Source organism: Nannospalax galili, unplaced genomic scaffold (assembly GCF_000622305.1).
Source record: "Nannospalax galili isolate Female #2095 unplaced genomic scaffold, S.galili_v1.0 scaffold43, whole genome shotgun sequence".
NCBI classification, from domain to species: domain Eukaryota; kingdom Metazoa; phylum Chordata; class Mammalia; order Rodentia; family Spalacidae; genus Nannospalax; species Nannospalax galili.
The window spans coordinates 5,829,052-5,842,381 of record NW_008353342.1 but is presented as its reverse complement, the minus strand read 5'-3'; the positions used below and the strand labels follow the sequence as shown (position 1 = coordinate 5,842,381).

At 42.3% G+C, this 13,330-nt stretch overlaps 1 protein-coding gene across 1 annotated transcript in view; it reads left to right on the top strand.

Annotated features, from left to right (window-relative positions):
* Nucleotides 1-13,330, top strand: part of Armc4 (armadillo repeat containing 4) — a 193,249-nt gene that overhangs the window by 56,150 nt on the left and 123,769 nt on the right. The window contains exons 10-11 of the mRNA XM_008850554.2: nt 8,490-8,636; nt 9,011-9,220. Coding sequence (XP_008848776.1) covers nt 8,490-8,636; nt 9,011-9,220 — 357 coding nt within the window. The remainder of the gene's footprint in view (nt 1-8,489; nt 8,637-9,010; nt 9,221-13,330) is intronic.

The window sequence follows — 13,330 nt, the reverse complement described above, 5'->3', positions numbered from 1 at the left end:
AAAGATCCACCTGCCTCTGCCTCCCAAGTGCTGGGATTAAAGACATGTGTCACCATGACCCGCATGATTGTCCTTTTAAATTCAGTGTCCTGGGTTGTCTCCAGGGGGTTCTCCTTGTAGAACTCTTCTACAGGACTGGTGGAGTTTGGTGGAGACATAGTGTTTTGGTTTTCCATTTTATTATTCCTTTGTTGTGATTTTGGCATGTGAATTTCTTTTGTTTGTGATTCTGATATGAAAATTAAGTTGAAGTATGCTTCTGTTTGTATTATGGAGGTGCCTAAGTCCTTTCCTTATTGGTTATGTAAAGCTGGTTATTACAGGTTTAAGATTCTCTCAGGTTTTATTTTGGAGGGAACTGATGACTTCAGATCAGCACCATGTGGAGGCAGGATCTGGGTGCTCTCAGGCAGTCCCCTGTGTTCTCAGCCCCTATGCCAGATGGAGGCCAGATCCCGTACTCTCTGGCAGTCTGCTGAGATCACAGCTGCTGCACTGATTGAGGTTGGAGTCCACCCTCTCATGCTCGGTGATGCAGTCCTTTAATCCCAGCACTCAGGAGGCAGAGACAGGCAGATTGCTATGATATCCAGGTCAGCCTGGTCTACATAGTATGTCCAGGCCAGCTGGGGCTACAGGAAAACCTGTCTCAAACAAGACAAAACAAAACAAACAAATTGGGAGGTTTTGTTTGGTTTACCTGAATTTTTAGGTTAGTTTTGGATGAATTACAATTTTAATGACATTGAGTTACCTCATTCAGGAATGTGCCCCATTCATTTATTTAGTCTTTTATATACTTTGCTAAATGCCCTAACTTCCCCCACCCACATATCTAAAACATTTCTTGTTAAATTAGTCATAGATTTTTTAAAATTACTATTACTACTCCAGGCATAGAGATTTTTCAAGTTACATATTTCAGTTATACTCAGGCTATGGATTGAGAATTATTCATTTTTAGAATGTTACCCTTTATACAGCTACTTTACTGAAATATTTTTTAAATATGGTAATTATTTAGTTCATTCTCCCAAAGTTTTTGGAAAGCCTTTACATTTGCTACACTTTTTTTCCTCATGGCCATCACTAGAATGTTTCAGTAAATTGCCAATTTCCATTAATGTTTCATAGCTATTTAGAAGGAATGCATATAGAATTCTTGTACTGTTGCTTACCCAGTTTAAATAAAAATTTAGTAAACTTGCACAATAACAACCTAAATCTGATTTTCTTTAAGGACACACACATGCACACACACACGCACACACATGCATGCACACACATTTTTTTTCTTTTTCTTTCTTATAAACAGTATTTTTTTTTTCTTTTTCTTTGGGGCTCTGTTGAGTCTTGCGTTTATGAATGCTGACTCCACAGTATAAAACACAGCTGTGAATAGAGGGCCAAGGGATGGATTTTACTGCTTTGACTCACTTGGTTATATGCCACCCACTTGAGCACCTTTTACTATTTCTGATCCTGAGAGAAGTCAAGCTCTGCTGGGCACTGGGCCCTCTGTCAGCATTAATGGATAGACGATGGATGGGCTTCACTTTTCTTGCTCTAAGTTGTACGTTTAGAGGGGAAAATGCTGAGAACATCCAAAGTCAGCTGGACACGCTGTGGTGGCTGTGGCTTCTTGGTCTCACTGCTCCTTCTGTACTTCTGTACTCTGATGGGCATGGGACAGTAGCGGCATCTGGGTGGGACTGTGCCTCCCTTTCTCTCCCTCTGCCTCACTGGGTTAGGGGGGCCCCTGACAATAAGTGCCAATGAGGATCCTGCCTCTGGAGTTTCAGTTTACTGTATCCTTTCCTGAACAAAGCAAAGGAAACCCCAGCAAATTTTCACTTCCAAAGTTCCTTTATGGTGCCCAATGACTCACCTCAGCCTTCCACTCCAGCCTCCCTATTTCTCTGGAACTTTGCAGGAAGCCAAATGTTTCTGCACGTTCGCACTCAGCTCTTCCAGCCAGGAACTTCGCTGGAGTGATCTCTGAGAAACGCCATTAGCTCATGCCAGCCAATCTTGAAATAAAGATTGCAGTTTAGCTAGGCGTGGTGGTGGCAGACCTGTATTCCCAGCATTAAAGAAGTATATGCATGAGGATCTGGAGTTGGAGGCCACCCTTGACTGTATAGTGAGCTCAAGCCTAGCCTGAGCTACAGAGAAAGATCCTGTCTCAAAAATGTAAAGATGAAAACCCCCAGCTTGGCCTCTGGGATGGCCTCTGTAGTTTCCCAGCTGGGTGCCTGGCTCATCTTGCTCCATTCTCCAATTCAGGATTCTGCCACACTGACCTTGAGCTCTCAACCAGGCCATGTTCCAAATCACCACAGGACTTCTGCTCATACTACATGTCACCCTCTCTGCTGCCAGGGAAAGTCCCTCCTTTCTTGGATTTTGGGTCACACATCTTTTCACTGTGGGGTTATTACCTAGGTTTGCTAAAGCTCTTCTTCCCTATCCAAGCTTGCTGTGTTCCTCTGCCCTGTAGTCCTTTTCAGACAAATTTTTCATTCATGGGGACTTAAAAAGTTAAAATCTCTCTCTTCCACTATCCCATAGGATCCAAGAAAGCAAGGATCTGGACTAGTTTTGTTTACCAGTGCCTGTCATGAGACTCGGCAAATAGCAAGCGTGCCATACATTGACTCACTCAAAGAACACAGTGACCTGAGGTCACTTGAAAACATTGTTTATCTCAACCTATTGAAAGTTTCTTTCTTCCTCATAGAAAGGGAGAGATGGGCATTACACTACACAGCAGATACTAAATACTTCCTTATTTCAGAGATTTTATTGTAGGCAGTAAAAACATTGTTTAGAAAAATATCTTTAATTCATCCTGCCTTTCAAAAAGAAATGTTGGGCTGATGATGACTCAGTGCACATGCTATGGAAGCATGAAAACAGGAGTTTGTATCCCTAGCACCCATGTAAATGCTGGGTAAGTGTGAGGGCCTGCCTGTAATCCCAGCACATGGGTGGTGGAGACAGTGAATCTGGCCAACAGGATTATCGAGATCTAGGTTCAAGTGAGAGACCCTGCCTCAATATATTAGATGAAAAGACATCAAAGAAGTCAGCTAATGTTAATTTCTGACCTCCACATGCATGCACATACACATGCACTTGCACACATGTGAACACATGTACATGCATGTGCACCACAAACACCTACACATACAAACAATAAAAAAGAAGTGTCATATAAAGTACTAATTCATTCAAACTTTCACTACCAATCAATGATTTGTCTCTGTAAAGGGATAAAAACAACTCTTATAAATTTCATTCAATGTATGTAAAGGCCCAGTGTGACTTTAGTATTTACCATGATTGGAGTGGAGGAGCTGAGATTGTGGCTCTGTGATAGAACATAGGTTTAGCATGAGGTAGGCCCTCAACCAGTCCTCATCATCATAAGTAAAAAATCCTGATAACGGGCTGGAGAAATGGCTCAGCAGTTAAAAGCATTGGCTACTTTTGCAGAAGACCTGGGTTGGAATGCCAGCACCCACATGGTGGCTAACAACCTTATTTCCAGTTCTGAGGGATCCGATGCCCTCTTCAGTCCTCAATGGGCATTGCACAACACAGGTACACTTACATACATGTAGGCAATACACTTATACACTTAAAAATTAAAAAATTTAATTAAAAAACAATACCATTCATAGTAAAATGATACAAAAGAAAAACAGTTTAACAAAAGCTGGAGAAAGTGGCATTTACTCTCTCTCTGCATGTTGCAGTGTGACCAGGAGCAAACTCTTGCCTATAGGAAGGACTGTGAGTTGCAGAGCCTGAAGACTGGAGACACTGAGAAGAAGCTGGGTTGAAGACAACCAGCAGAAGAATTGCACTCATTTCAGAAATGGAAAACTTTATGGGAAACATTTCTCAAGTCTGTCAGAAACTACTAAAATATATTTTACTATGTTTTCTCCAGCTCTTAAAACCTCACAAATACAAATGCGTGATAAAATGGGAAAATAAGTATTGGCAACTAATTATGTTCTCAGGGGAGGTTTAATTGAAAAAAGAGCATGCTTGCACCACCCTTCCTCAGCTAGATATTTAAGGCATCTGGGCAAGGTAGAAGTGTTCGAAATTCTTTGACAAAGCTGGTATTTAGAAGAATAGCAATTGGCCAACATCTGTGGCTCTGTGCATTGGATATTTTGGCTCCCGTCTTCTGGTATTCATTCTGAGAGATTTATAATCCTCTTGGGAGTGTGGTCACTGACAAGAGTAGAGGGAAATCCTGAAATGTGGAAAAACTAACTTTTCCTAATATAAAACCGTTCTAAAAAAAATCCCTCAAGCCTATGAATATGTTTCCAGATTTTCAGACAAAGCTGATTTACAGAAAATATTTTCTGTAAGGATCTAGCTTCATAGTGATAAATGTGAGCCTGTTCTTTGACTCTGAAATTTGCCTAGAGACAGATAATTCAGAAAAATATATGTTCTCACCTTTTAGACATCTACTACAATAATGACTTTAAAAAATACATATATTACTGATTACGATGTAAATAATGGGATAAAGTTCAAAAGTAGAAATGGTCTAGGAGAGAAAAAGTAATCCTTTGCTTTTTCAAATTCCTACTTGAAGAAGCACACAAAGATTGAACTGAATGTATAAGCAGAAGATTCTACTGAAGAAATAAAAATCAAGAGCAGCAGTCCAGAAAGTCCTGGACCACCAGTGTACAACCAAAAATTCTCAATAGTATATTCTTGGTCACTGAAGACCCCTGGGCGGGAGGAGGCTGTGACTGGATACCCTGCTCCTTATCACCTGTGCTCCCTCAGCCACACTTAAGGATGCACCCTCTCCCTGGAGAACTCACTCCACCTGAAGCTCTTGGTTTGAATTTTCAAACACTTAATGTAAAAGCCTAGTTCTTTCCTTTGGCGCCCTCCTGGGAACTCTCTGACTCCTTTTTAAACATTGAAATTTTCAAAAGCAGCCTTATTAAATGAGTTTCCCTCTTATTTATTTTTTTCTCTTTTTTTGTGAATTGTTCAATTTCTTTTTAATGTATTTTTATTGAATTTTTGTGCATTTCATACAAAACATCTTGATCATCATTATACCCTCATCCTACATCCACACTGTCCTCTAGTCCCCCATCAGATGTCATGTAATGTTTCATTTCTTTTCATTGATGGTGGTTAACATGCATGCCCTTCTTTGTGGTTGCCATTTTTTTCTACCTTTAATTTTCTAAAAGAAAAATGGAATACACTAGTGTCTGGGAGTTTTGTGCCCCCAAATGATGGAATTGATAACTAGATAAGAAGAGGATTTATTATTTTGGACCTTGAAGTCAACTGTAAGTAAATGGTGGCAGCTACATTTCTCTTGATAGGAGAAAAAGACACAAAAACAATGTATTCTCCATGTAGGTTATGAACCACCCCTTCACTGTGAGGATTCTCTGAGTCACCATGGTAGAGGGAAAAGGACCGGGCCAGTGATGTTGTCACATGCCAGTCTTGAAGAAGTGAAAGGATTTTTCTTAAGAAAGCTTAAGTCTAAATCTTTCCCTCTTCACTTTTTGGTGTATACTTTTAAATAATCACTTTTTAGTTTCTTTCTTTAAAAGTAATAAATTGGGGGCTAGAGAGATGTTTCTGTGGTTAAGAACACTGACTCCCTTGCAGAGGACCCAGGTTTGATTCCCAGCACCCCCATGGTGACTGACAACCATCTGTAACTCCAGTTCCAGGGGATCAGATGACTTCTCCTGGTCTTGTCGGGCATTGCATGATATGGGTACACTTATATGCATGCAAGCAATACACCCATACACATAAAATAAAAAAATATTTTTTAAAAAGTAATAAATAATAAAGTAATAAAAGGTAATAAATTATATTCTGTGAAAATAAAGAATTCACAGAAATGGGTGTGTATATGTGTGTTATGAAGGTGGACACTTTCAATTTGTTGTTTCTATTTTCTGTGAAGCCTATTATATATTATCTATTATATAAAATATATCCTTAATTGATAATTTTCATATTTATACATTAAACATGAATAAGGAAACATGTATCATAAATATGTATTTTTAACATATAAATATGCAATGCTCCTGTTATTTTTTTTTATGTCAGTCCACTTTATGATGCTTTGATATAATATGAAGACTTAGAAAGAAACTAATAAAAAAGGCTTTTATCTCTCAAGTTCTGGAGGCTGGGAAGGCCAGCCTCAAGGTGCTGGCATCTGGTTATGGCTTTCTTGCTGTATCAGCTGGGCAGAGGGCATCAGGTATAAAGTGAGCCCATAGTTTCTAGGATAGCCAAGTCCACACTGCACTAATCCCTCCACAGAGTGGGGGTCCTCATTACCTAATTCCACTGTTACATTGACAATGGAACTTCAATGTGCATTTGGGGATGGGGGACGTTCAAACTGTAGAATCATAGAAAACTTGTTTACGTGATATATTGGATAGCTAATGGTAGCATAAAATGACTAAATGAAAATAAACGTATTTTGAAGTTGTCTACATTTGAGAGACCGGCTCTGGAGCCATCTGTACTGCTTTGAAGCAGAATCAGAGGCAGTCATCATGAACACCTTCTGCAAAACTCGTTTATTCTTAGCTCTAAGAGAAATACTGCCTCTGCCTCTTTCTGAATTGCTCGGTGCTCGAGTCCCATCTAGCTGCCAAGCAGCCACAGCAGCAGAGGTCACGTGTGCTCTGCTGTGTTCTCCAGTGGGCACTGGTTGGGAATTCCTGCAGTGAATTCCAGTTTCAATCTCCTGGTAGATTTGGTTCCCTGATCAATTGGTTTCTTTTAATCTCTCGACTGTTTTATTTCTAATTTTTTTTTTTTTTGGTCTTTTTGAGACAGGGTCTCCCTGTAGCCCCAGCTGTCCTGGATTCACTAGGGAGACCAGGCTGGCGTCGAACTCACAGAGATCGGCCTGCCTCTGCCTCCCAAGTGCTGGGATTAAAGGCGTGCTTTCAATTTTAAAGGAACAGTTTGCCACCGCTCCTCGGCTGTGTAATTCCTGGTTATTTACTATTTGGGGCCAATGTTTCACTCACAACAGTGAAGCTTGCTTTTTCCCTCTTCATGCCCCCAACCCCACGTCTTCTGGGAATGGCTTCCTGTTTCCCCACAGCCCTCCCCTCATCTTATCTAAGCCCCAGTCCTGCTGCTCTGCCACTATCAGGTGGTTTCCCTTTCTCCAGCTTCTCTGTTCCATGTACACATGTGAACAGTGTTTCCTCTGCTGTCACACTGACAGTCAACATAGAATACTTTAGTGACTTCAGATAGCTTGAGAGTTTCTCCCTCGCCAAGCATGCAACCCCACCAGTAGCGGGCATCAGCTGCTGTGCTCCATCCCATTCTGTTCTGATACTGAGATGGTTTTGGTGGTGGTCACCCCAAGACTGCCCTTCCTCACATTTTAGATGCCCATCAAGCTGGTGAGTAGGTGGCCTGCTGTGACTCACGCCTGTGGTTGGTTATAAGTAGGGTTCTCACAACCTACCCTTAGATTTGGTGAACTCTAGAGCAGCTCATGGGACCCCGGGACACATGCTCATTGATTTATTATAAAGGGTATTACAAAGGACAGCAATGAAAAGGTGCAGTGGGCAAGGTTATGGGGAAAGGACCAGAGTGCCCATCCTTTTCTGGGCACACGCCTCCCCAGGAGTGTCATGTTCTTTGTGACTTTTATGGAGATTGCATTTCATAGACACAATTGATGAAATCATTGTCCTTTAGTGATCAGCTTAACCTTCAGACCCTCTCCCCTCCCCAAGGCTAGCTGGTATAGCTGAAAGTTCCAACCCTTTAGAGTTACCTTGATCTTCTCTTGGCAAACCTGCACGCTGGACCCATGTACGGAAGGTCTATCAGCTATCAGCCAGCTCATTACCACCTATCATTTTGAAGATTACAAGGATTTTAGGAATTGTGTGTTAGAAAACTAGACAAAGGCCAAATGTATATATTTGTCTATCTGTTAATCTGTAAGAATAATATTTAGATGAGGATTGTATTGAACAACCAAGAGCTAGGGGACCATTTGCCACCTCAACATCTGACTTGCACTCCTCAGCCATGGGTGCCATGGGTGTCACCGTGCCTTACTGTCTCATTTTTTATCCACTGTCAGCACTGATGCCAACCTGCTGCTTCTCTCAAGGCATGCCCCTGGACTCTCTTTAACACATTAATGTCACCCAATGTTGTAGCTATTTAAAGAAGACAGACTCACATTAAGTGTTGGCTCTTAATTGGAGTAACACTTTAGGATGCCCCTCACTGCTTTTCCATGTTTCTGCTCGCCATCATTCATTTAGCAAATTATAAGCCACTCAGAGAACTTTTAAAACTTTAATGTGCCATGTATAGCGAGAACACCCTTCTAGCTCATGGGCTCAATTCTGTGGGAACATGATTTTATTTAACTTATATATGGCATTGCATCTTCTTAGGGGGGAAATCAGACTGCAACGGTGATTGCCTTGTGTTCCATGAGAGATTTCAACTTAGCTCAAGAGACCTGTCAGCTGGCGATCAGAGACGTTGGAGGCCTTGAAGTCTTAATAAATCTGCTTGATACAGATGAAGTCAAATGCAAGGTGAGGGCTTTGCTGCAGTGGCTGGCTTCCTCTCATGATGCTCCTAGAAGTTCTGGATGTCTACCATGCCTCGCTGTCTCATTTTTTAGCCGCTGTCAGCGCTGATGTCAACCTGCTGCTTCTCCACATTTTCTTTTCTTTCTGATTTTCATCTTGCTCTTGCTTTTTTCCTACTGACTTCTTGTACTTTTGGAATGAAAGGTGTTTGTTTATATAAGTGAAGGAAAATACAGAGGATGTGTAACCCTGAGGATGGAAACTATTTCTTGAAAACTTAATTGGGGAGGGATTTTAGGTAGACTTGGAATTTTTAAAAACATGGCACTAGTTATATATTAAACACTCATTCATCTGTCACTTTTTCCCCCACATAGATTGGTTCATTAAAAATCCTGAAGGAAATCAGTCATAATCCTCAAATCAGACGTAATATTGTTGACCTTGGGGGCTTACCAATTATGGTTAATATACTTGATTCTCCACACAAGAGTCTGAAGTGTTTGGCAGCTGAGACGATTGCAAATGTTGCCAAGTTCAAGAGAGCCCATCGGGCTGTGAGACAGCACGGGGGAATCACCAAGCTGGTGAGTAGCACAGCTTCTCACAGGCCTGCTGCCTCCCACACCTCCTGCCGCCTGGCCTTCCCCACTGCTCTGGCCATATTGAACCACGAGGGTCTGTTCTGAGAGTTTTCTTTTGGCATCATGTGTCCTTAAGAATTATGTTCATGTATTTATATTAGTTAGCAAGGGACCATAAAAACACGTTCAATCTCAAATTTCAAAGAAATAGAGAATTTTAAAAGTAGACTTGATGGTCCTCTGTGGCATTGGTAGATCAGAGATAATACAAGGACTGTGATAAAGCTCAGCGATAGAGATATCTATTATGCATGGGGCCCTGGGTTCAATTCCTTGGGGGGAGTAAAAGGGAGAAAATGGAAGGGGAAGGGGAGAGGGAGGAATGGAGGTGGGAAGGAAGGGGAGGCAAAAGAAATGATGAGGCTTGTGGCAGCCCTGGCCTTGGATGCAGTGACCCTGTTTAAGGACTCTCCTTCCTGGCAACAGTCAGGCTGCAGGTGTTTGCTTGTTTACCTTATTGTGAGTTAGAAGACAGAAAACAGCCTAGACGTCAATAGTATTTACCCACGGAAGCAATCTGCAGTGTGTCCATGAAAAGCACCTATGCTCAGCTATCGGTATTATGTTTCAGAAGAGTATTAGTAGCAAGGAATAAGATGAATATTACTTAATATTATAGAAAATCATAACTGGATCAACAAGTATTGATACTTCTGCTATCAGTTTTTAAAGAGGTGGCTACCTGTAGAAAGACATACAACGATCAGATCTGTGACCTAGAAATATGCACAGAACTGCTCATAGAGAAGCCTCTGAAATGACTACTTGTATTGCAGAGGAAGAGTGCAGAAATGTGGAAAAACGTGGATACTGTTTATTTGTTTTGCATTTGTCAAATTGTTCTCTGTGTACAAGACTTGCTGAAATCTTCTGAAAATATGATTACTCCAACAACTGCCATCCAAAAAGAAAGATTGGCATTCTGCTCAACACTCCTGCCATGTCAACAGACACCATAGAAAAGTGAATGCTGGGGCTGGAGAGATGGCTCAGTAGTTAAGAGCACATACTGCTTCCAGAGGACCCGGGTTTGATTCCGAGCGTTCCTGTCAGGCAGCTCACAATTGCCTGTAACTTCAGTTCCAGGAGATCCAACTCCTGTGGCTTCCTCTGGTACCCATACTCAAGTGCACATGCCCACACCCACACACAGGCACACACACATATACATGATTAAAACTAAAACACATCTTTCTTTAAAAATTAAATGCTGGGGTGGGCTAGATGATTCAGCAGGTAGTGATGCTTGGACCACAACTGACAACCTGAGTTTAAATCCCAGAAACAACATGGTGGAAGGAGAGAACAAACTCCTACAAGTTGTTCTCTGACCTCCACACATCACACACACACATACACATACACACACACACACACACACACACACACACTCACACAAAAGAAAAATGTAATTTAAAGTATATTTTAATTTAATTTTTATTTTAAAAATATTTTTATTGAGCTTTTGTGGACTTCGTACAATAGTTCTTAATCAACTTTAGACCCCTTCCCTTATATGACCCCTCATGCCACCTCCCACACTGGACCTCATGGATTCTGTCATACACGTTAAGTCTTACCCAGTCAAGCGTTTGTGTCCAGATGCCCCTCAGTGCAAGTCCATCCACTGGAATCTAGTCAGCCTATCTAGAGATCTTCAGGAAGGTCTACTCTCTCTCACCCAGCAGTAACTGGCCAACAGTTCACAGGCTAGGGCTGGTCCTCCACCCAGTTCCCTGGATTCACTCTGGGCCCTTGGCTGACTGAGTTGGCATGGGTCTTGTGCATGAATGATGCCACCATTGCCCCAAGTTCACATGAGCAAGCTTCCAGTGGCCTGAAACCCTCTGCTTCCCTATGTTCATGGACCAACCATGGCTCTTACAATCTTTCTGCCACCTCTTCCACAATGATCCCTGAGCTGTGGGTGGGTGAAGTTTAGGATAGGAGTTTATCCAGGGACACATACTCTGCAGTCTCTTAAAAGTAAATGCAATGTGGAAGGAAATGTGAGGATGTGCCTGTCTGGTGCCTCCCCTGGCCTTTGTCCTGTTGGATCTTGTCTCTTTCTGCACCTTCTTTTAAAAAATATTTTATCTATTATTTTTATTTTATGTGTATGAGTATATTGCCTGCATGTATGTAAGTGCACCCCTGTCGTGCAATGCCCATGAAGGACAGAAGAGGGCGTTGGATCCCCTAGAACTGGGTTATTAACCACCATATGAGTGCTGGGAATCGAACCCAGGGTCCTCTGCAAAAGCAGTCAGTGCTCTTAACCACTAAGCCATCTTCCAGCCTCTCTTTCTACACCTTCTATCCACATCATTTAACTCAGTGCCACACACATAAAGCGTTCATGTATCTGTTGGATGGGCACAGATTTTAGTGTGTGTGCTGTATTTTGTGGTGCTAGGCATTAGTCCCAGGACCTTCTGTGTGCTCAGCAAGTGCTCTCCTGAGCTGTGCCTCTTGCCCTGAGTTCAAATACACACAAGAGAAGTGTGTCCAAAAATCTACTAAAAAAGATTCTATGTTTTCACTTGTGATAATAGAACACCTATAGAATATAATTGTTTCTAAACTAAGACTGCACAGGAGATGAACAAAGAGATGGTTAGATAAGCCATAAACCAGAGCGGAGCGTTCACACAGAGCTAGGAGTAAGATTTGCGGAGGTTGGCTGTGCAGCTGCTGCACAATTCCTCCAGCTTCTCTGCTTGACTTGTTTCATAATTAGGGCTAGAGAGATGGCCCCGTGCTTGCTGAGGAAGCATGAGGACCAGAGGTTGGATCCCAGCACCCACGGAAAGCTAGATGCGCAAGTGTACATCTTAATCCCAGTGAGACTGGAGGAGCCATCTGAAGCTCTCAGGCCAGCTAGCCTGGATATGTCGCAGAGAACAAGGGCCCCTGCCTCAAACAAGGTGGAAGTGAGGACTGACACCTGAGGTCGTCCTCTGACCTCCACACACCCATCATGTCACACTTGTACCCATACTCACAAATAAACAGGTGCACACACACACACACACACACACACACACACACACACACAGAAACACACACACCCCAAACATTCACGTACGTTAAACTTTTCCATGATTATATGTTGGGAGAAATGTAGTCATTACAATCGTTATCATTATTCTGACTAAATAATGAAATCATATGGTCAACTGGCATGGCTGCAGTTGAAACTACTCCCATAAATTATAAGAATGAAAATATAAAAGTAGAATATGTTTTTTTTTTTAGAGTCTCACATTGCATTTGGGAACTTAGTACTTATCCAATTGCACTTACCTGATAAGATACTGACCCTCATTTTACTAAACTTCAAACAGCAGCTAAACAAGGAACAGAAATGATCAGTACTGGATGGATGAGAGCAGAGTTGTCATCCTTGGGTTGAGAATGCTCTGGGGAAGGATCAGGACTGCTGTGGAGCCATTTTTGGTTTGCTAGGTGTGGAGCAGGCAGTAGACAGCACTAGGCAAGAGTCTCTGACTAGCACTGAAGGGAGATGACTGCATGCAGAGGACAGTGGTGACTGGTTATAGCCTTGGAGCAAGGGCACTGAGGGCAGGCAGGACCAGGGCAGGCAGGCCGACACTGGCCACAGACGGTTTGGAGCTTGAAAGGAGGCCAGACTCTTGAGAGATGTCTCAATAGATGCCCAGATAAAAGCAGCGAAGTCTGAGAAAGGAGGAAGAATGCATCACATTGGGAAATATCACAAGGTCCAGAAGAACCCTACAGGCGACACGCTGTCACCATGTTCCTCTTTCCTTTTCATTGAAAAATATTTCCAACATTTCCTGAGTGGCACTGTGTATACTGGGGACAGAACATATATAAATGTACATCTCTGAGCATGGCCATACCACAGTCTAGCAGTGAGTAGGCAAGGGTGGATGGGGCAGATGCAGGAGGGGAGCCAGTTAGGGGAGCAGTGGAGAAGCAAAGGAGGGGGTTGTCAGTTAGTTTTCCTAGAAGGAGGAAAGCCAGGAAAGGCTGGAGGGAGAGGGTCAGGTTGTGGGAGATGAGTAT